A 24397-nucleotide genomic window follows, 5' to 3' on the forward strand; every position below is an offset into this window, starting at 1 on the left:
AAAATTAGCTCTATCCCAGACAAAACCAGGACAAGACCTTAAAGGCCCCTTGTGGCTGGAATACAAAGCTCCACAAATTGGGAGGGATTTCAGTATCAGAAGTGCATCCTGTTCCTCGCATCCTTGCTGAATCCCTCACCTTCAGCTATAACATAGTCTGCCTGTTGAGATTTTTCTAGAGAAGCCTGCCTGTCCTGGTATCTTGTTGGGGGGAGGGCGGGGGCAGGGTTGGTTTGGATCATCAGAGGTGTATGTTAACCCTGACTTTCTATCACATGTTGCATGGCTGGGAAGTACTGCAGAGTTGTTTTTATAATGGTGGTGCACTTGAGTGAGTGGCTAATCTCATGATTTGATAAACCAAGCTGGTGACTTCTTGAGCAGTTTTGAAGAGCTGTCAGTGTAGCCCGAAGGTGCAATCCTGTGTTGGAGCTCTCTAGTTAGCTGCTTTATCTCAAATCTTCTGCACTCCCCCATTCCTATTTGCAGGCACAGGTTGGGAGAAGGTGTCTCCTCACATCCCTTGTTCTTCATGTGAGTTATTCATGTGAGATAATAGTGGGGCTGTAGGGTTTTTAGAAGATGTGTCTATGACTAGGCAAGAGCAGCGTGACTTCTGGCTGCATCCGTAACTAAGGTAATTGTTCTCTACAAGGTGATTTCAAAGGACTGAACTTCCTTATACTAGACACACTGGAGAAGGGACAAGGGCTGAGCGTAGAGGGACAGCCTAGCAATGAAGACACCACTTTCTAATAAGCTTTGAAATGTAGCATCCAGATACAAACCCTAATGAAGATGCAGCCTGACCTAAGCTGGCCAGAGAGAGGACATTGACTCAGCTCAATGCTTCTCTCAGTCCTAGGTAATTTATGGTTGTTTTTTTGTTTAGTTTTATGGTAAGTCACTGTTCTGAAAGTAATCTTAGTTGCCCGTGTTCCCAATGCCTCTTAGAGCAGCATTGTCACAGTTGAATATTGCTGTAGATTAGTTGTCTTCTCAAGGTGGCTTAATGGGCTACGGTTTTAGCCTTATTACTCTTGATATCTGGATCAGACACAGTGGGAGAGCAGCATTTGCAAGGGGGTGATGCAAGAAACTAGCAAGACTGAAATCTGTCCCAACCCCCTCCTCTCCTAAGCTCTTATGTGGAGGCTTTCCTGCACAAAAGTGGTGGTTGGTGACTCTCCCAACATTGCTTGCATTATGTCACTTTGAACTCCCATCCAGAAAGTTTGGCAGTATGCTATTAATATCCATGGTTCAGAGGGAAACCTGTGAGGTATGCAAGGGAGGAAAGTGTGCATGTTGCAGTCTTGACTTTTTTGCTGTCACTCTCTATTCCCAGCCTCTTCACGCAGATAGGATTTCTGGAGCATCGAGTGAAGAAAGAGAGCACTGGGAATGTGTGAATTCCAGTAGCAAGGCTGGAGCAGGGGGAGGGATGGTCCTGAAGCCCTGTCAGCCTTTCAGTCTTTACAAAAGAATGAAGAGAGAAATGAGATCCCAGGCAGAATTTACTGGAGAGCTATTTCCCAAAATAATCTTGGCATGTAGCAAAATCTGGCTCGAAATACCTCCCTTTCTTCAATTGGTGGATGAACTTTGTGTCCTTCAGTTGTTACTGGTATGTCCTCTCTGGGCATGATGAGGACAGGTGATGAGCACAGTTAGAATGACCTAACTATTATTTGGAAAATTGTTTAGAATCAGGTATACAAGACATGATGTTTTGTGGGTGTGTTACTTTGGTTTTGTTTGCTGAGGCGTACTGTCTTTGATGCAAACTGTGACTGAGTCAGGGAGTTAGAGGTAAATGGCAAAGTTGTGGAGCAGCTATAAAAGCACAGCTCGGATATCACGGCCTTGTCTCGCATCCTGTGCTACAGGCAGCTGTCAAATTTGTTCTTCAGAGAAAGAAGCTGGTGCCAGATCTTTCCCTAATGGGAGTGGTGAAAGGCAGAACTGCTGTGGTAGCTGGTGGTTTCTAGGGAGAATGAGAGGCTCCCCAAAATTGGAGGGAAGATACTCACAGGAAAGGGTCAGAAAAAGCAGAAGGGCATGCAGCTCTCTAGGTAAGTGGAGCTGGAGGGCACTACTCTGCTAAATCCTGAGTTAAATGGGTGATGAGTAGTTTAAGAGTGTGCTTGTCCCTAATAGTGCAATTGACACGTTAACAGTTTTCCTGACTTTTTGGGGTTCTCAAAGTAGAACAGAAAGGCATTTTAACTGTGACTGTTGCCGGCAGGGATATAAGAAGGCAGTGCAACATTGAAAAATAGAAGGTATTCCTGTCTCCATCTTACTTTGAAGGCTTGGACTCTGACAGCATTTTTCAGCTTGCACTGGGATGGATGAAGCAGGGAGGTGATCAATACAGAAGCAGCTTTTTCAGCAGGAGGGAAGCCCTTAAAGGGTTTGACATGAAGATTTTAGTCACAGGAGGAATTTCTTTCTTGGTGGTTTTTATTGATTCCTTTTTGATAGGGTGTGGGGAAGCTTGCTAGGATTGGAAATCCTTTCTTCCAATTTGACTCCTTCCCAGATCTCTGAGTTGAGTGATGTTTCAAGGAGAGGTTTTTAGTGTGCACATGCACTGTGCAATGTGATCTATCTGAACGGCACAAGGCCTGGAAGCTTTTTATATATGAGCTGGGGACTGTGCACATGAAACTTCAGTGTTTCCTGCCACAATAGGCTTGAAATGTGGCAGTGCTCTGAAATGTTTTTCCATGAACATCTGTGGAAAATGTCTTGCTCAGATTCTTTCCATTCAAGGCAGAACTTGCTGGCTGCAAGCAGAGACCTCCTCACTTCTTTCTCCACTTGCTGTTGCAGAGGGACATATTTATTCCATTTGGTTAATGACCTGAAATGTTAATGTAAAGGCATTTGTTTTAAACTTCCTGAACTAAAAAATGAAATGTGGATTTTGTCCACTGAATTGTATAAACTGGAAGTTGAGGGGTGGGGGTGGTGAGGAGGAGCCTAGTAGGTCATTAGTTTTCAAATATTCCATCAATGGCAGATTGTTCTCTGCAGGGTCCTTTGGACTGGCTTTATGAATAACATGGATCACTAGATTAATTTCATAAAATGAATGCCTGCTGTATGTCCAGTAGCTGTAAGCAAACTAAGCTTATCTGGGGGCAAGGGGAGGCTGTCCCATATGAAGACTTGAATATTCTTCAGTGTTTCTTTTTAGTTTTCCCAGTCTAGAACAGAAGTTCTGCCATCTCTTTTTCAAAGGTTGCCCAGCAGTGCGAGGGACAAGAACAGCTAGCTGACAGTGCTTGTCTTGAAATTTTCTATTAATTTCATTGCATCATTTCTGCTGAAACTCAAATGCATCCCCTCTCCTCCTGAGCTATTGGATGATGTATGTACACAGCCTGCCTTTCAGCCTGGAACTCACCTGTCTTCTGTTCCTTGCTGTTCTGAAGCCAGTGTATCAAGACGGCTTCTAGTATGTCTTGTGATCCTACCCACCCAGTCTGAAATCTCTCACTTACCTTCTGGTAACCTGGAGGTGTTGCTCCAGTGGCAATGCCTTTGCACTGCAAGGGCTGAGCAGTGGATGAGAGAGGCTATCTTTTTTTACTGCTCCCCTTTGCCCACAACCTTAGCTGAGCTGGCCAGCAAAGGTGAGAGTCAAATAGCTGGGAACTTGCTTGAGGTCAGAGTGCTTATCTGATGCAGATCTGTGTACTGGTATCTGGTTCCAATGACTCCAGCTGTTTTGTTTTGTTTTTTAATGCTGAGGCACCTGGTCTGTGTGAAATCTACCTGGTTTATCCTGGCATCATAAATTCTTCTTTGGAATTTGCCCTTTAATTTTTTATCCTTTTTACACTGAACCTGGCAATCCAGGTTAGTGTTTAGAGTGTCTTTGCCTACTATACACTCACAGGGCTTTCCACAGAAGTGACTTATTTTCCTTTCCCCATAGGGGAGCAGGGAGGACACTTTTAATCTTGTATTGAGAAGTATGTTATGTGGGAGAACCATTTAGAGCTTGGCTGTGCTCTGAGCTGGCTTCCCCCTGTGCCATTCAGCAGAGGGCAGAAAGCTCTGAGAGGCAAAAATAAGAGAACTTTAAGGGAAGCGTCTCGATGAAATCTTCAACTCTGGATTACATCTGCATGCAAGCTCATTACACAGCAATGTATTATCATTCACTTTGGAAGAAGCTGAGATAAACCGAGAGCTGCTGAAATATGAGCTGAGTATTGATGTTGAACTTGCAGTTAAAATTAAATGATGCCCTGCAATGACCCTGAGAGATACTCAGTTTCAAGAAAGAAGAATAGAAGGATTCTTAAAGGAAAGAAACCTTAATCATGGAAATGAATGAAGAGCAATACAGCAGAAATTCTTTGGCAAGAAAAGCTGGTATTTTCTAGCCACTGTTAATGGGCAGGAACGTGCTTTGTCATTGTGTGCCTTTGTGGCTGTGTGCATTAATTTGTCGCTGGAAGTAGAAACCGCAGACTAAGCTACTGGGGGCTTCTTCCAGTAACAGCTATTATGATGCTTGGGGTAAAGCTTGTTGGAACAGCTCCATGAAGAAGCAAGGAGAGGGCAGGGGGCTGGAATAATGTGGGTGAAGGAGCTCATTATGTGGAGAAAGGCAGGTCATGGGATTCTCAGTTCGAGTAAACGATTTGGTGCCAGGGCAGACATGAGTAATATTTTGGAAGGCAGAGAACTTGTGGGTTGCATCAGTTTTTTTTTTTTTTCCCCCATTGTGGTCTGTGGTGCTGGCTGATTGCAAGCAGGGAAGCTGCATGCAGTGATTGCGGCCTCCCTGCTGCGTAATGGACTGGGCACAGGCTTCTTGGGTGGATCAGCCTGCTCTGGATCTCTGTTGTCAGTCAGGTTACTTGGCCTTTCTCTGCTCTACTTTACGTGTCTGGAAAATAAAGGTAACTCATGTCTGTGGGGAGACTCTACCTTATTTTTGCAGAGAAGTACTGGCTAAAATAATGTAGAAAAGGCCAAAATGTCACCTAGGACCTAGGTAATTAGGATCTCTTCTGTTGTAAATCTAGATGTTAACTGGCTTTTGATTAATCTCCCTCATTTTCCTCTTTTTGCTGCAGATGTAAGGTGTTTGGATTACTGAGCAGGGAAGGAAAGCAGGGAGAATGGGGTGACATCAGGTAGATAGGGCTCAGGATTTTTTATTTTTCTCCAGTATGTAAATCTTTAAGCTGAGTTAGATTAACTCAAACTTGAATTCCTCCTTTTAACCCTGCAGCCTTTTCAATGTGAATCTATCTGATTGAGCACAAAGTAATAAACCAAATTTGGTGCAGCTTATAAACACTTTTTCCTTTAATTTACATATATGGAAGAATTTGCAATGCACTTTCTGGCTGAAAACTGTATCACTCTAGGACTTGTATCCTGGAGTTTTCCTTCCTGAGTTGTGTGAAATCAACAGTTTGAGCAATGAGATCTGCCATAAAAGGGGACATTCAGAAGAAATCACTCCAAACAGGTCCTGATCCTGGAACCTGGTTTCTCTTTGTAGTAGTCAACTTCTAACCTCAGTTTCTTCCCCTTCTGTTTAAAATTATATAGTGTTTTTCAAGCATTCAGAAGTCAAGAAATGTTCAGAAAACTTTATTCCTATCTTTACTGCAGATGCTTTTTAATATGAAATTGTTACTACTTTATTAAAGAAAATGAGTTCTTTTGGGGGTTGTATCTAAGCTTACATATAGCCTTACTATATTGAGGAACAGGTATTTTTGGCTTAGTTTAAGTCAAAGGTCTCAGCAGAAGATGGCAATTTAGGAGAAGGTTGATGCTTAGCCCCTAGAATTGGGGATGCTGGATTGTTTTGTATATCTGTGGTCTTTAGTTTCCAAATTAGCTGAGGGCATGACACTTATCTTCAAACCTGAAGTTATTAATATCCAATTATTTCCCAGCTTTCGAACTCCTGAGCAGCTTTCCTACATTTAAATTTGCTTTGCTCTTGATGAGCTTTACAGGTCATGCTTGATCTGTCAACCTGCATTTCAAACTAAATTCTGTTTTGTTTATTCTCCCTAGTGACCAGTAGGTGCCAATAATGGTATTTCAAACTGTTAAATACAAGTGGCATGGTGAGCAAAGCTACATCATCTATTACCTGTTGAGTTCCATTTTTCTTAGTGTTAATGCAGCATAAACTCAGATCTCATTGAAAAAGAGTTTGTGTCACCTCCACAACCTTTCCTGTGATGCTGCAAGTGCTTGAGCACTGTGATGCTGAGAACCTGGTAGTCGGTATCATCAGTGTCAACTGGGAGTTGCCTGTTACTTTACAGATGCATGTTGCCTGCATCTGTAAGCTTGGGTTGAGGGTGTGTTTTGGTTTTTTTTTTTGTCTTGGAGGGCAAGAACTTAAGAAAAGCACTTGGGTTTTATGTGCCAAGCCCTGCTTGGTGGAGTCTAGATCCAGGCCCTTAGGAATACTGTGGTGTGACGGCTACTATGGCAGAAAAAACCCCAACAGGATCCACACCTTGCAGATGGTTTTTGTGGCACATTTGTGACCTTTTGGGAGGTCCTCAGGAGTCTTGAAAATGTGTCTGGAAGCATCCTGTGTTTGATCTGATGCTGTTTTTTGAGCCAGGTGCTTTTCTTGAGCCTGCCGTAAAGCAGATGTCCAGTTACATAAGGTGATGATTTTGCTTATAACCCACTAACAAACATTGGTTTGCTGCTGCTTTTGTTTGAGATTGGCATGCAGCTTGTTCCTGCTTCTCTTATCATGTTGCCAGATGGGTTCAGCTGAAGCCAGAGTAAATTGTTTAAGCTGGGGATGTAGATCAGGCAATTTATAATCAAGTTAAAAGCATTGGTCAGTTCAGGGGTTTTAGATTAAAACCAAACAAAACCAAGACCAAAACCCTTCTATAGAGAGGGGCAGTGTGCAGAATACTTTTAACTGAGGTGTTAAAGCCATGTCATCAGCTTCTGTGAATCTTTCCTAGGCTGTTTAGTGACTACAACTCTGACTCAAGTGTACCTTATGGTGGAGGGTAAGGGGATTAAATGGTCCTTGCGGTCCAGCTCAGGGCTAATGGGTCTCTGTTGAAAACAGCATCCTGCCTTTTCAGTTTCGGGGGGGCAGGGGGGAATCTATGAAGATGCTTTATTCTGTCCTTTCATGCCTGAGGGCAGCCTGAAGCCCAGGTCATGGGGCATGTGGGCAGAAGGCCTAAGAGACTTCCAAAGAAGATAGATGCTCCTCCTAGGAAGTTGCAACTACACAGTTTTCAAGACTGAACTAAGAAGCTTTCACTGTAATGAAGCTTGCTTAGGTTTAAAAAAAAAACCCAAACAAACAGACAAAAACTGAAACAAACAAAACTTTTTTTCCCTCTTCAGCTGGACACATAGCTCGCTGTTGAAGTCCAGTTCTTCTAACACAGGACAGTGATTTCTCCCTGGAGGTACAGATGGTAATTTGCAGATGTACACTAGCAGGGAAATAACCAAAGGGAAATAACTGTTTGTGGCTTACCAAGGGGAAGTATGATCATGAAACGACACAGCATCTGCTGCCTAGCAGCCTTCTTACTCCCCAGGAAGCTTTAACTCTTCATGTGGGAGGCAGGGTAGAGATGTGCTTGGTGACCCAGAACTGAAGAGTATGTAGGGAGTGCTGCATTACCATGATACATGGCCTTTCCTGGCTGAGTAACCAAACAAACTTAGCCTTTACCCGTGTGACATTCAATGGTCAGGAACGCTGAGACTCCACTCTGCATTAGTGGTTTGTTGGCATGCCAGGGTTTGAAGCCTGTGTCTGCTGAATGCTGTAGATGCCTGGACTTTCAACCTAGAAACAAGGTCTGAAAAGTCCTGTCTACATGTACCCTCCATCTTTCCTTGTTTACCCTGCCAGGGCAAGGGTAAGGCAGCCCATCCTTAGCCTGACAAAGTTGCGATCATGCAGTTCATCTCCCTTGCTCAATCCCTGTCAGTATCTAGCCGGGACAGAGCCTGCTTGCTGGAGTAGAGCATGTCCCGTATTCCTGGCATGATGTCATCTCACTCACTGCTGGGACTTTGGGTAGACCATGAGCTATAGACAGTACCGGGATTACTGTGGTGCTGTTTTACCTTTGATCAGTGTAGCAGAGGGTATGTGCTGGGAATGCAGGGATACTCCTGGCAGATTTTGACGGTCTCTTTGTTTATGTTGCGGTGACAGTTCCCACACAGCTTGAGACTTTTCTCATTAAAGTTGGCTGGAGTGCCCTGATCTATGCTGCCTTTAGTCCCCTAGGACCTTGAACTTCCATCTGCACAACACTGAAGGAAATGATGGAAAATGTCTTATCTGAAAAAGAGCTATCAAATAGGCTGCAAGGGGAATATGGGTGGGTGTTGTGTGTGTAAATGTCAGGAAACAAATTGAATTCACATAGAAAGAGTTTGGATAGAGTCTGAGGAAGCAATCAGATTAATCTTTCTCCATTTCCCCAGAAAAGGATCCCGTCATAGAATCATTAAGGTTGGAAAAGATCTCTAAGATCATCAAGTCCAACCATCAATGCAAGACCACCATGCCTCCTAAACCATGTCCCAAAGCTCATGCTGAACTTAGGTTAGGGCTGCAGCATACTCATGAAGTCGCTACCTGAACAGCTGAACTTCAAAGCGTTCTTGGTCTCTTATTTCCTTAAATATGTTCTAGCATAAGCATGTAGGAGTCTCAGCTGGGAGTCCATGTGTAACCTCTATTGCATTTCTACCAGCCTTTTATCCTTGCTTGGCAGGGTCTGTTTTTAATAGAGAGGACTTCTAGTGTCAAAAAGGGTACAAACCTCTGGGATTATATGTCTGCATACTGCCCTTGTGTACAAAGTACAACTGCTTCTGGGCAGAGAAAAGGGCTGTAAGAAAATTATGGTGTAACAAAGAGCACCACATTGTGCCCAGTGGAAATTGTGGGGGGACTTTTGGAAGCCACAGAAGTAATTATTGCACTGTAATTGGAATTCATTTTAGTGTGCTGTGTAATCTATGCTGACCAAAACAAGTCAGGCCCTCGTCGTCTAGAATAGCTTCACCAGAATGACAGCTCTAGCTTCATGCCCCATCCAAGTTGCTTTCCAGAACCTCAGTTTGGAAGTGATGTGATAAGTCTGTGTAGTGTGTTATCAGCATAGCCTTCCACAGAAATCTGTTGGGAAGGTAAGGGACAAGTGGGTTGTCTTGAATGATTTCTTGAATGTATTCCACCAAAAGCATTGTTTGCCACTGATCTTCAGTGGATTTGAAATTTACGGTTCCTGTATTAAACAGTAGCATGTAAGAGTGGAGGAGGGTGAACCTTCCAACAGCTTTTCTTTTCTCCCGAACTGGCTTTCTATGCTTGTTGTTGCTGTTGCTGTCCCAGATGTAGCTAAGCCAGGTAATGATAGGAGCTGATGGAGTCCAGGGAGGCTAAAAAGGGTTGTTACTTAATCTGAGTCCCAAGTTCCTTCTTGGGCTCCCTGGTCCCTTTCCCTAAAGCCATCCTGGAGGCCACCATTAGCATCAGCTTTCCTCTTACTTATCTCCTTTGCCTTGTTTAATAGAGAAATGACTAAGGATATTTTGACACATTCTTCAGTTTCTGCCCTGTGAAATAGATTACTAGCAATGTTGGCATATCTGAGGAATTGTGGGTTTGTTAATTTTGCATCAGAGATGTAGTTGTTGTAAAAATTTAGGGAAGTTTTGTTTTTTAACCTATGTACCTCAGATGTCAGACACCATGTTGTCATGGTGTCTTGAGCATTTCATAACACCCTAATGGTTTTCATCAATGTCATCACCAGTGTGCAACTGAAGGAGTTACTGTACCCTTGGGCTTTGAGACATCTTCTACAGAGGAAGCTATCTGTGGCAGAGCCTGAAGGAAAACCCACAGAAAAGTGTTATCAGATGCACTTCCATTGTCTGTGTTTCAGTTCCATAGCAGAACCATCTGTATTGTTAAAATACTGGTTTGTTCCAACTTGAATTCCTATTGACAGCCTCAGCCAAAATGGTCCATGCTGGATTAGCCTGAAGACCTGAACTCTTGTGCTGTTAGAGGAGTCACCAGTGGAAGACTGGCTTCTTTTGTGCAGGACAGCAGAAGGCAGACTTGGACAGCAGCCTGTGTGTTGGGGGACAGGTCCAGCAGTTTGGGTGCTTTGTCTTAGTACAGGAATTAATCGTTAAAAAAGGATAACTATTTTGCAAAACTTTACATGATTGCTTATGCCTGCTTCAGAGCTCTGTCTCCACAAACTAGCAGACAATACTTCAAAAGTATGCGAGAAAGGTTTTGGACACTGAAGAAAAGCCTGCCATGAATAATTGTGGTTATTCTTTTCTAGGTCCTGTGTTTAATGTCTCGGTGCATTCTGACAACCCAACAATTTACCAGGGTGAACTGGCAGATCTGCTGTGTATCATCACAACGGAAGGAATGACACTTGAGCCAGGTATTGTGGCACAATTATTTTACTTGTAACTCATTTGCCTTCCCTGGGCAGAATAATACTGGCAGTTACAACCCTATGTCCTTTGAATGAGGCTGGAGAATTAAAAACTAGCACTGAAAATCCTATAGAGCTAGATAAATCTAGTAGGAAAACGTGTTTGTTTTCAACAACCCAACTTAAAACAAGGTTTTTTGTTTCAGTTTCGGGGGGGGGGGGGGGGGGAAGTGTTCTTACTGCTAAACCCCACTGTGCTCTCTGTACCAGCTGACCCCACTGCTGGCAATCTCAGCCTACAACCACTAGATGGGCCATGAAAACTATTCTCGTTTCCTTTAGTTGGAAAGGAAGACTATTGGCAAAATCTCTTAAGAGAAAATAGTAATCTGTAAACAAATCTTGAAGTCACCTGGTCAGTCAGCTTCATACTTCAGAGTGAATTTAAGGCTTAATGTAAATCTAAAAATCACAATAATTGACTAGTGCAGCCTAAATGTCAAAAATTGCTGTGAAAAGGATAGTGGGCACTTTAAAGGCAAATTTTTATGAAGAGCTGAAAAGTTCAGAGAATTGCTCAAAACCTAGCTATTTGCCAAGCATTGCCTGAGCTGCTTTTCATCAAAATGCTGTGAGAATAACTCTGGTTATTATATCAAAATTTGGGTTTAAAGTGAGTTTACTTTTTTGACGTAATTTTATACATATATGTGAATATAAAATGTATTTAAAATCTATAAATATGTGTGTAAATACAAATATATAAATGTATATACCTAAATATAAAGATGTCGTGATTCATATGAAACTTAAAAATCTATGCATAAGCCACCACAAAAGGTGTTGAGCAGAAAATATTACTTATAATGTAGTAGCTGATGAGATGAAGTACCAAGCTTAGTAAAGGCCCATCACATTGAAATTCCAAGATGTCTTTTCCGCACTAAATATGAGTGTGGCAGGGAAGCAATTTGCTAGATTACAGTTGTGTGCTGCCTGTGAAAAAATGATAGAAGTCTGTAGATTGTATTATTGAAATGCTTGGTAGGGAGGAAAAGCTGAGTAAACTTTATTGCTGTCAAAAGATTCATAGCATGGGGTATTGGACACAGTAAGCAGAGACGTATGCCTGTACGTATACCTCAGTCTGTCCTGCAGTTTCTGCTCAGCAGGAGGCCTCTTCCAAGTTGAGGTGTGCCCAAGCTCTTACCGGTATTGTTGCGAGGCAGTACCCAAAGCAGCTGGCTTCCTTTGCAAAGCCGTAATTGCTGGCAGGGAGCAGCTGCTGCTTCTGCTGGTGTTTGACAGCTAAAATAAGCTTGGGGTTGCCTTGGAAAGAGGCCTCAGCATACCTGACTCACTTAAAACTTGAAAAGAGGCCACTTAGTAACAGTGGGGCTCTCCTGTCAGTGCTCTGCTGCAGTTGGGTTCATGGAGGTTTTTTGTGTATTTGGTAGCTGGAGACTGTGAAGCACTGACAAGGATAATCAAAGGGATCGAAATATAAAGGTGTCGTCTTTGAGGAGCTGCTCATCAGCACAATTAAGTTTTAACTGGGCAACTTCATAAAGGTTCGCAGTTGGCAATTATGCTGTTTCCAGTGGCCCTGAGCAGCCAGTGCAGTGTTTTAAATGTCAGTGCTGTAATCTGTTCCGTAGCTGGGTAATTTCATCTTGAACATGGTAGATTTCTGCCTCTGTGGATTTTTTTGTTTGTTTTGATTCGTTTGGGTGGGTGGGGTTTTTGGGGGGGTTTGTGGCTTTTTTTTTTTGTCTGTAATGGGGCAGATGAGGCACAGGCAACAGGTACGCCTAGAAAGGAGTAAAGTGTGGCTTTGCAGCAGGTTTTGAGAGAACCTTTCAGTCCATGCTCTGAACCTCCAGTTGCTGAATGAGCGGGATTTGCAGCCTAACCAGCTATGCTGTGTGGAGAAACCCTATCTGGGCCTTTCATATGAGCCTGAGAAGCTTGTCCCTGTCCAGTCCTTGCTGGTCCTCTGGATAAGACCTGCAGAAAAGCTGCAGGGAACAGCTGGAATCTGTGCAACAGCTGTTGGGTGTGCAGGCTTCCCCTGTCAGTCTGCCTTGTTGGCCTTGAGAGACGGAGGGGACAAGAGCCCTGGGATAATGCAGCAGGTTAGGTGAAGAAGGGCCTTAAGGGCTCATATGATAACAAACAGATGTAGTCCCTCAGTACTAACCTTATTCCCCTGTGTCCCATCGCTGATGTGTCTCTATGCTGAATCAGTATCACAACTGATAACTGGAATGGAGAACTTGGGTTTTAAATGAGTGCCAAATGTTAGACAGACTGAAAGTAACAGGGCTGTGTCATCAGCATAGGGAAATGAAGCATGTTGTTAGAGAAAGACTACACCAGGTAATCGGATAAACAGGGCAAGAGTTGCCAGCATCTCCTAGAAGAAAACAGATGACAGCAGTGCAAATATGGTCTTTCCATTTGGGAATGTGATGAGAGAAGAGAGCAGAGCAATTACATTTGACTCTTTTCTGAGGAGCATGATGGCTTTCAAAAGCCATCGACCCTTCTGGTGTCAGACTTGCAGGGCTGTGTTTTGGGCTGTCTCATAAGCAAAGGAAGATCAGGGAGTTTCATAGGATATCTTGTTAAATGTGCATCCAAAACGCTTTGAACGTACTTGATATGCCAGCCAGTTCTGCTCTTATACATATAAGCACTGAGCTTTGCAGGCATGCACGTGGATTAGTATGTACGCTTACTGTAATAAGTTGAGGTGTCGGGTGCCACCTCTTCTCACTCTCTGTATGCACAATCAGAAAAATAAAGTACTTCCAAGGAGCTGAGGAAAAATTAAATGACCAATGATCTTTGTCACTGCCCTTCTTTGTTACAGTTAGACCAGTCTTTTTTTCTAGAAGCATTACTTATGGGTTGTACCCTTATGTGGTAGAGGCAATTCACAATACTCTGTGTGTGTTTGTGTGTACCCACCCTGTGGGAAATTTTCAAAAGGGTGGAAAAGGTTTTGGCGTGACTGCTGCATGCTTTAATCTCCTCTGCTTCTTTGAGACCTTGCTGAAATGGAGTGTGTGTTACTAAGCTCAGTACATGGGAGCAACTGCTCCATCTAAAAAAGTGCTCCTTTGGCTTGGCAGCTGTGGTTGGTGTTTTGAATTGATATGAGGGGAGTATATGTGTGTCGAGGGAATAGTAGTTCTTCTGTGCCCTGAAGATATAAAAGCTGCTTCTGATATTGCTGTTGAATACACATTTTCACAAATGATCTCTCTAGTCTTCCCAGAACACCCTTTCTTGGGCTATGTGCTTAGGGATTTAAAAGTATTACTTACTGTGCCTGAAAGGAGATGTTTTTTATCTGCTCCAGACAGACCCAGTGGGCACTCTGGAGGATTTAACAAAACCAGCTTGTTTACCTCTTGTATGGCTTGAAGTGGTTTGCTCAGCTCTCTAGGAAGCCCTATTCAACCTCATTTAAATGTAGTAAACAAAAAGGGTCTCAAAATTGTGATTCAGCACTGTAACAAGATGCTGAGAGCTCCATTCTAAGCAGTGGAAGTGTATGGTTCCTAAGAGCTGGTCTAGAAATAGGATTCCCAGTTGTGAGGAGTGATTGGCCAGGGAAGCAGTTAAGACCCAGACAGCTTAGTCTTGTGTGTCAAATTGAAATGTGCATAAAGATGTGCTTTACATGTTGACGGTTCTCACTGAGGAGGGGAGGAAGCATAGCACCACTATTACCCTGCTCACAGAGCTCTGAAGCGTCCAGCTCCTAGTGCTTTGTGTTCCTTTATGAAAGCAGTTGAGTTGCGTGACCCAGGGGCACTGAGGTCCTTGATGGCCTTCTGAGCTTGGCACTAGGCTGTTATGCTTTTCTCTAACGTGGGGCACCTCGTCCACATGTCCCAAACTACTTGCAATATTGTGGAGCATGGAGGTAACTAGTGGAAGAAACCTTTGTTGTGTTAAGTGTGAGCGTTGTTCTTGTGGTTGGGTTTGGTTTTTTGTAGATTGGGGACAAAAATTGAGTGTGACTTGTCAACACTGATGCAAGGAGTGTGTGGAATGATACAGATGCTTTGGGGAAGCCTAGTGTGTTACCCGTTCTATGTTAGTAAAACTACATATTTATTAGCACTTGGGAGCTGCTAGGCATGTTCATCACTGATCTTCAGAGAGCACCTGATTTATGTCCTGGTTTTGCTAAATTTTCCTGTGTTTTTATTGCATGAAAACCAGAGATACATAGAAATGAATCGGATCACTTTGCTGTATTAAGCTATTTCAAGGAGGATAGTGACAAAGAGTACCCAGAGCCAAATCTTCCCTCTGACTGTCTGTAGTGAGTCACTAATTGCACACTGTGTATACTGACTAATAAAATATGTTGGCATAATACTGTTGTCCCATGTTGTAATTACAGAAGATAGATTCAGCTATTTCAAAATGACAGCAAGTGCCTGCTCTCATCTATGTATGTGGAAGGAAGGGAACCTCAAATTAACTGAGACTGAAAAGAAATTCTTCAAAGGTAGCAAATTGCCTGGGAATCTGAAGGCTAGATTATTTTTTTCAATATCTAAATTTATTGTGTAAACCTTTTTTAGCAAGTGCAATGGTGTGTTGAATGTAGTTGGACATAGCCTGGAAGGTGTCCATATGCTCCTACAGTACCTGGAAACACAAGAACTAATGGCAGTCTTGATGATCTTTGGAAGGAATCAGTCGTTCTCAGCATGACTGCTTGTGGACTGGTGCTATTACCGTATTTGGCATAAACAGGCAGCAGAGACGAAGAGTAGTTTATAGAAACAGAGCTCCCTTCAGCAGAGGCCCTGTTTCCCACAGACAGTTGGATGAGTACACAAAGCAGAGGTCAAAGTTTGGTCCCATTAACTGAACATGTGTTTATGGCAATTTTTATTAATTTTTGCTTTCAAGGGAAGTGGTCCGAGTGCTGTGCTCAGTAACTAATAGTAGTATTTGTAATATGATAGGCAAGAGTGATTGTTGTGAGGGCTGCTGGTCCATATGACCTATGCTGACCCCACGTAGGACTGGGAAACCCATTCCTGCTTTAGGGCTGCAAAACAAGCAAGGTGCTCTCTTGAGGTTCTGTGCCGCCACCCGGAGCAGCTGGCCATGGCAGGCAGGGCAGGAAACTGGCTGGTGTCTCAAAATGGTTTGATCAGCCAGCATCTCTGGTTGTAACATCTGCTTTCTCATCTTTGTGGCGTTTTTTTAAGATGTGTGTAAAACCAGTGCACCTTATAAGGGAGTTAATTATACCCCAGACAGTGGCTGGTTTTTGTCTGCAGTAAGAGGGTGAGTGTTCCACCTGGCCAGCTGACTTCAAAATATTATTTTAAGGTTCCCTTCCTTCCTGAAGTGTTAACTTGCCTGATAGAGGCTTAAAAATTTATTCACTTATATCTGCAAAGAATTTGAGTACAGCAGCAGGTTTAGGGCTTTAATTTTATCATTAGCCTGGAGTTTAGAGAAGCGCAAACTCAGATGAAAGATCAGTTTTAAGTTTCAGGTTGTTAATACTGTATTTTTCAGAGATCTCAGTAGTAGCAAATGGAGGTTTGCTATCTCACCAAAATCACTGGGACTATCTTAGGTGTGAAAAGGTTAAGTAAGCCCTGTGTACACATTCTACCAGTACCCAAAACTCAGGCTAGAAATAGTAACATCTGCTTCCAGTTTGGGCCCATCAGTTTGCTCATGTGCCAGGAAGGAAGATCAGTAGTTGAAACAAGTGAGGAGGCTTTCCTATCTGTACTCTAGGTCATGCCAAGTTTCAGACTCTTGACAGGTGTTCCTGGGCTCACATTAGCAAAGAATAGCAGTGATTTTTAAAGTAGATACTCAGCTACATCAGCCTAATAGGGTTAAGACTGAGATCTGCTAATGGGATCAATAGGATCTTGCATGAACACAGAAAGAACTAAATGTGTTGATGAACTCTGACTACCTGTCAGCTATGTTAAATGTCAAAGGTATCGTAAATGCGTTTTATAGACTGTCTCCTTGGGTGGTAAAACTTGTACAAGGCTTGATGCCTGATGGTGCGTGACAGTAACCCACAACTTGCGGGGTATGGGGGTGTGTGGTGGGGAAGTATGAGCATTGTGGTCAGACTTTAGTCCTGAATGCTTTGTGTTTTTGTAGGCTTTTTTTTTCTACTCTTTGTAGGATCTCTGTATTCCTTTAGGCAGATGAAATGTAAGGAAAGAATCTTCAGGAAAGACTTTGTGGTTGTGTAGGCCCTGCATGAAGACAGTGATTGCAAATCACTCTCTGCTAGTAAATTCCTAGCACTTCCAATCTCTTTTCAGTGTAGGTTCAGCAAAGTTATATAACTAGGCCTTCTTGGTGAAAACTTAAATCAGGGATGAAATACAAATTTTAGAATGGCATGCAGGAAAGCAAGAAACCTCCTCTTTGACATCCCTGTAGTAAGTCACCCTTTCTGTGCAGCTACTTTCTTCATGCCAGTACATTTCATTGCAGTTCACTGCTTGAATCCTCCTAGAAAGGACGTGTTCAGGGCACCCTTTTCTTCCTTTTTTTTTTCCTTTTTTTCTTCCGCTGTCAGACCAGTGTTGGCTATGCTGCTTGCAGATTAACATTTTTGCTGAGAAGTGGCACTATGAATGCTCTTTGGAGCTCATCAACATGTCCAAATTATTCTTTGTCTACAAACACAGACGATATGTCCTTTGATGTCTCCTGGTTTGCTGTGCGCTCCTTTGCATTGGACAGAGAGCCCGTCTTGCTGGCCTCACTGGACCGGAGAGGGATTGTCACGCAGAGCAGGAGAAATGGGAGCAGTGATCTCAGCCTGGAGAGAATCAGCCCACTGGAATTCCAGCTCCGCGTGCATGGCTGTGAGGACCACGACTTTGGGAACCACTACTGCATAGTGACCCCATGGGTGCGATCTGCCACTGGTGTGTGGCAGCGGGAGCCAGACATCAAAGCTAAACCCATCTTTCTCTCTGTGAAAATGGATGGTAAGAGATTGCAACATGTTATGCAATATTTTTTTAACACCTTGCTATGTCTTTCTGTGACAAATATTCCCCATGGCTTTTTTTAAAGAAAGGTGCCTGTGATCATCTCATTAGATTTTGTTATCCTTTTCCATTGTTTGCCACTTCTGATTTGAGATTCTGTAGACTGGGTAGGCCTGAACAGATTATACTCAAGACTAGAGTGTTCTCTTTCCTGATCATCTCTGGGTGATGTTTTGCATAACTGGTGCATCTTTCAACTAAGGCATAGTATTCTCTCCAAGTGTTAACCCTTCTGTTGCCTGCTGGAGGAAGCCTTGTTTTGCAGATGAGGCATGCTGAAGTAGAGTCACTTTGTGGTTAATATTAAAGCTGAGAACAGAAAGTCAGAGCTCTGACTCCTTCCTCCCTCTCCTAACCACAAGACGTGCTGCTCCCTGCACTTAATGCCTTGTCTGCTTTCCAATCTGAGTTGCCAGTGTTGCTAGACTTCATGAGAGGAAGTTGCACCCTAGACGGTGCATTCAGCACGTATCTAAGGAGGAAAATTAATGCAGGAGGGGTTTTGAATATTGCTTTCTTCTCAGTATTTCCAGGAAAGGTCATATTGGGAAGTTCCATGAACTTGAAAGGAATCAGAAGTTTTTGTTCTCCCTACTGTGCAAATAACTATAACTGTACTTTCCAAACTCCTTACAGTTTCTGACTCTGCCTTTTAACTGAGCAGTAAGTTCCTACAAATCAAATTTCTTGTTAGGTACCAACTCTGGAGGTTGATTAGACAGGGTTGTCAAGTGGCAGTGAATATACTGTATGAGTAGTTCTAATCAAGCAAAGCGTAAAGGAGACCAATCCTGGCCATTTGGAAATATGTTACAAAGAGTGCAGCCACAGTCTGCCTCTGATGGGGAAACTTTGCAAGGCTTTTGTTTGGAGGAACAGGTAACGGAATACCACTTGGAACTCTCTGCTTTGCTGTCTCACTCCAAGGTTCCTCTGGTCCTTCCAGCCTCCCTGAGGCTTTGAAATGGTGGAGGAAGAATTAGGGTAAAGGGAGTCCAGTAAGAGACTAATTTTCCAAACCTCAAAAGGCAGAAATCAAGAAGAAAAATTAGTGTAATTTCCTTCTGAAATAATTAATTGCCCATGACTGAATAATGTGGGATCTTTCTCCTTTTTTAGGCAAGAACAAATAAAGGGGAACATCTGAATTTCTCTGTGATATCTAATGACTTTGCCTTCCTCTTTCAGTTCTGAATGCTTTCAAGTATCCCCTGTTGATTGGCATTGGTCTGGCCACTGTCATTGGACTCTTATCCTGCCTCATTGGCTACTGCAGCTCCCGTTGGTGCTGCAAGAAGGAAGTGCAGGAAACAAGACGAGAGCGTCGCCGGCTAATGTCGATGGAGATGGACTGAGTGTGGAGCCAGATACACTTGCATTTCAGGAGACTCACAGGGCTCTTGGACTGTGCTGAGACACTCGCTCACAGACCCAGACAAGACAGTGCGTTTCCCCTCTGATTTCAGCCTGGACCTCAAGCTTCTCCTTGTTACATGTCATGTCCTGAGAGCGTTCAGGCCGTATTTAGCAACTTGGAGTTCTACTTTTCCAGCAGCACTTTCTGCATAGGGATCATGTCCTTTTAATGTGCAAACTGTTGAGCATTCTTTCAGCAGGGCCCTGCGGCAAAATTCACTAAGGTTTTTTTGGGGGTGGTTGGAGGGGAGGGGGGTCCCCCTCCTGGTTTTTTAAAAATATCCCTGTTTGAAAGCATGATGGGCAGGGTGATGGGTGGGCAAGGGACTGGTAGAAGTGTTAGACTTTCATTGTATTAACCAATCTACTTGTCCCCTCTACCCCCATCACGCCATCCTGCTCCCTTTCTCTGTCCACCTCAGTATCTCACAGACTTCTCTGTGTTGGACTGAAGGCTGGGGAAGGTTCCTCTGCTGGTGCCTCGTGAGACTATTCCAGAAAAGGATTGGTTTATGGTTGTCAGCATGCCTTCTCTTCCTTGGCTTTCAAAAGGTTTGCAGTTAACCCCAAAACAGAACTTGTCTGGGTGTCTTTGAGACACTTTTTAAAAACTTCTTTTTATTTTCTTTTCAGTGCTCAAAGCTCTTAGCTGTGGTGAATAGGGGCTAACTTGGCAACCCTGAGTAGTCAATCCTCAGGCAAGCATTTGTTGAATGTCTGCTTATGGCCACCTTCTCCCCCACCCTTCCATCTTCTTTTCTCCCCACTACAGCTGCTCACATTGTGCCTGAGATCCTGTTCTGCTTGTGGCAGGGGGCACATGGTGTCCAGGGGCAAGGCCCAGCCTTCTGCTGGCCTTGGCAGAGAGGTGGGGGACCTTGCTCCACTGGTGATGGTGTGACCTGGGCGAGGGGGGAAATGAGGTGGATCTTTGTATGCAGTTGGCCAATTGATCATGTTTAGAGAAGACTTGCAAACTGTGTATTACCAAATGCACAGGCCAGACTCCAATGCTGCTTCTGCCAGTCACTCAGTGATAACCCTTGAATGTGTGAGCAGAGTCTGATATCTGCAGTAGCTGAAGTGCAGCTCAGGGTAGGAACAGGAGCAAGTCCAAGAGGGCAGCAAGAATCCTTCAGGTTCCAGTGATTCTGGTCCTGTGCATGGGCCTACACCAGGGCTTTCCCCATGGGTTTGAGACCTATTCTTAGGTGCTATAGTATAGAAGTCCTGCTTTGGTCTTCCACATACACTGACCTGGCTCCTGAATGGGAGCAGCTCCTTCTCCAGGCAGTTCTGTCTTCCCAGCACAGCTGGTGTTTTAAGCAATAAAAGTCAGAATTAAGGATACTGTGTATAAACAAACAAGGAAGTAAGACTGTACTGCAACCTGACATCATGGCCAGGGTTTGGCTTGCATCAAGAAGGGTGAGAAACATAGAGCCGAGGCCAGGGCTCAATCCTTTCCAGATTTTTTTAAGATAAAAGAAGCTAAAGGAAAGCGCATCCATGGAAGGTAGCGGCTGTGGTGTGCTGTTGCCAATCTAGGCATTTGTTATGTATTTGGTCTGCTTCATTAATAGCTCATCCCACTGCATATTCCAGGGGAGCTGCAGGTCTAGTATTTGTGCTATGAAGGCTTCATGTTGCATTAGTGTTTGTGGAACCTTGCACTCAACACTATCGCTATTCCAAAATCAGGATTGTTTTTGTAGTAAATTTTCTTTGCATGTTTTTTTTTTTCTTTTCCTGTCTTCCAGTGTGACCTTTGTTCTGAGGCTGACATGAGGATTTTTTCTAGAAGGCTGCTCTGCTTCCTGCATGTGAACATACATGCAGTCACATATGTATACAAACATATGCATAGAGATGTCCAATGATTTTTGGAAGCTGAATATGAGACATCTTCAAAATGGACTTGATTTGCAGAGCTGGGCCTTGCAACTTGTTATTTGACTCTAAGACATTTCCTGTAGTGTTCCAAAACTGGGACACCTGAAACCTATACACCTCTGGAAGACTTCGTCCTGAACATTTGTAGCAGCTTTTCTTTCTGACCTAATGTGTTCCTTTCTGGAAGAGCTCTGAAAAGGCCTATGTTGCAGGCAGATGTGACTGCCTCTTCTGAGGAACAGGGCAGTAGCAGTCTCTAGCTTCTGCTGTGAAAGCCCAGAAATTTATAGCGATGCTTTCCAAAGGAAGGGAGTTGAGGAAGGGACTCACTCAGATATTACTTGGACAGCAAGAATTTTTCTTCCTCTTCTGTCTGCCGTAGTGAAACCTTGCTTTTTCTTTGGATGTTATGAAACACCTTTCTGATGTTTGGGGTGCTGGCTGTCCTTCCCACACTGATCTAGCAGCTTCTTTCCTGCATTAACATCCGCTTTCTTCAAGGAAGGCCTGTGGCATTGGGGCATCTTGGGAGGGGGTGGTAGCGGTGGTGAAGTTTGAAGCACAGCATCAGTCACTTTCTGTCCTTGCAGACTGACTCCTTGTTTATGTGCTCTTGGTTAAGTTTTAGGGAGAGAGGATCATGACTGTAATGCAATAAATAGGGAATGAATGAGCAGGGAACCGCCAGCTCTTCCCAAGCACACAATATAGCACACTTTCTCCCTGCTGGAAAAAAAACTCAGGGTTATTTTGGTCAGAGCTCTCTGCTCTGGTGAAAGGTCCCCATGTCCTTAGCTAATGCTGACCTTCCTTCGTGGCCCATAACAAACCATCTTTGTCATTCCAAGTGAAGCAAATTTGCTGCTAGCTCATACTGCTGCCAGCCCCTTGGAAGGCAATGCTGCATCCCCTTCCACCCTGTATTTGCTGTAGTTGGAAGGCTAGAAGCTGAGGGGCTAGACTTACCCCCCAGGTTTCCTTCTACTGTGCCAATTTTGTATTATCCCCTTTTTTTAAAATAGAGTGGGAATCTTATCTCTAATGGAAAAAAAAAAAAACCACCCTAGGTCTCTTTTCATGTTTTTTATTATTATTATTTCCTCTGTGACCGGGGTTTGTGTGAGTGGAGGTGTGTGTGCATCTGGTTGTGCATTAAACCTGCTGCAGAGTATCAGGAGAGTAAGCTGCCTGAGATGCAGTGCAAGCATCCATATGCTCCTTGTTGCAACCTGTGGTATTGTCAAAGTATCCTAAGGGCTCACGCTGATCTTCCTCTGTTTGCATTGCCACATCTCCTGGTTAAGCTGGTGAATTCCTCCAGGCACTTGCAATTTGATCCAGGACAAGCTTGAACATCAAATAGCAGAAGGGCAAGATATTTTCTTTTGTTTTAATTTCAGAGTTACAAAATAAAGTGTTTGGCACGATTCTGGAATGCAGGTACCGAATAGTTCTAACAATGCTGTGTAAAATGTTTCTTTTTATGTTTGAAATAAAAAGCGAGCCTTTTTGATTATGTCTGTGCTGTGGGTCTGGATGTTTGAGCTATGGGCAGTTCTTTCCTTGTACCTTGCACGTATACAGACACTATCATTGAGGCAAGGGTGTCAAATGTAAACCTTACAGTCCTGTTTCCAGTGCTGCTTATCCTGTAAAATAATCATGAGCACTATTTTACAGTGAGTTTTAAATATTTGCCTAGATTTGTGTGATGAATTGGGGAATGTAATTGTTTTTCAAATCTATCCTCTTTCTACCCCACTGTTAGTCAACCTTTTTGTTGGTGGAGTTTCCTTTTGATTTCCTAGGGCTAGGAGTCATAGTTAGGAGTGTGTGTTCAATATCTGCTGTAAAACCTGTGCAGTAGATGTTGAGTAGTCTTTGAACCCTTCCTGAGGCTTCTCATTCCAAGGTACCAGGAGGAAAATCAGTAGTGTTGGAAGTAAACTCCCTGCTTACTTTGCCAATGGCTGAATTTAGGATCCCCACCCCCACCCCACCCCCGCCAGCTACAATGTAAGGACACCACGATAGTACTGTAAGGAGGTGACTTGCTTTCTAACACAAAGTTGCTTGAGGTTGAAGTGGTTTTGGGAGGCCAAGACAGGCTTTGGCAAGGTTGGTTTGCATTCAGACTGGTACATACTCTGTCAGAGATGGCTGCAGTGCAGGCCAGTTGACAGCTAAGCGTGTACCTTTGGCTTCTTTCAAGATGGTGGTGTTGCAGCTGGCATGGTAGGGTGCACTTGCAGGAGGCTGTGAGGTAGCACCAAGCTGTAAGCTCTTAAGGGGTGACAGAGACCATCAGCTGAGATAGAGAAATATAATTCATTGTTTCTGATCCCTCAGCAGAGCCTTTGTCAGCTGCAGATGTTTAACACATACATACCCGTGAGTAATGAGTGGCATTCTTGTGGGACAGCAGCTGTTGGGCTCTAGCTGTGCAGGTTACAGTGTACTGGTAAGTTTGGATTAGCTTTATGAAGTCCTCTTGCCTCCCCCACCCCCTGGGGTGACCTGGATCTTAATACAGTTCTTGAAAGCATGCTAGGATTTTATTATAAGAGAGCCAAAACTTGAAGTCTGAAGATCAAGGGGGCATACTTGCAAGTAACTGCCTGAGCGTCGCAGCAAATGATGTGAGTTACCAAGTGTCCAGTGTCACCTTGTATCTGCTGTTCAGCTGCCTGCCTATAGAGGTACCTGGCTGCCTAGTGTCATAAGAGATAGCCTAAAAACCACTTCTGTGCCAGAATCTGGGTGTTTCGTTGCTTCTGTAGCATCGGGTTCAGGCAACGTGCTTGGCTGTACTTGGTCCACAGCAGAGCCCAGACCAGTCCTAAAACCTCCACTGGGCTGAAGCTGACTGGGGTCAAGTGACATGAATGAGAAGACCTGCCTCCTTTTAGTCATGTGAAGGTGAAGCTGGTAATGCAAATCTTCCAAGGAAATGTGTGGCTTTTGCCTTTTCAGTGGGACTTTCTACATTTCTATGATTGCAGGGGGCTGAGCTCTGCACAGCAGGTATCAGGAGAGATGGTGTTTCAAGAAAGAACCTTTAGCAAGATCCAAGCTGTGGGATGTGCTAACTGAACAAAAAGCTACTGCTCATTCGTGTGCAAGGTAATTACACCTTAAATACAGCATAGAGCCTTCTATCGCTTTATTATTCTATCACTTCTATCACTTGGTTATTGCTGAGGAAAATGGCATTAGGCCATAGCCAGATGATTGAAACTGGGAGCTCCAGGGGAATGCCTGAGTTATTGAGGAAGCCAGGTTCTGTGGATTTCCAGGTCCCTCAGAAGAGCTGCCACAAAGACAGGCTGTTCTTCTCTCCCTGGCAGCCAAATTGCATTCCACAAAGTACCAGAAATGTAAGTGCATGTCTGCTTCCACCTCTGCCAAGGGTGTAGAAAGGCAGGACTTTCCAAAGCAGACTTTGTGAAAGCAAGTTAGTATTATAGCATACTTTGTTCATGTGGGATTTTATAAACTCCAGCATGTACTGGGCCTTAGTCTAGACCA

The 24397-nt window shown here is 43.7% G+C and overlaps 1 protein-coding gene across 1 annotated transcript in view; it reads left to right on the top strand.

Annotated features, from left to right (window-relative positions):
- The window catches only part of PTGFRN (prostaglandin F2 receptor inhibitor), a 72567-nt gene extending 50182 nt beyond the window's left edge, over window positions 1-22385 (top strand). The window contains exons 7-9 of the mRNA XM_064469229.1: window positions 10377-10484; window positions 17192-17497; window positions 18749-22385. Of these exons, the coding sequence (XP_064325299.1) occupies window positions 10377-10484; window positions 17192-17497; window positions 18749-18915 (581 nt within the window). The 3' untranslated portion in view covers window positions 18916-22385. The remainder of the gene's footprint in view (window positions 1-10376; window positions 10485-17191; window positions 17498-18748) is intronic.
- Window positions 22386-24397: the final 2012 nt, after the last annotated feature.

Source organism: Phalacrocorax carbo, chromosome 1 (genome assembly GCF_963921805.1).
Source record: "Phalacrocorax carbo chromosome 1, bPhaCar2.1, whole genome shotgun sequence".
Classification (NCBI taxonomy): Eukaryota; Metazoa; Chordata; class Aves; order Suliformes; family Phalacrocoracidae; genus Phalacrocorax; species Phalacrocorax carbo.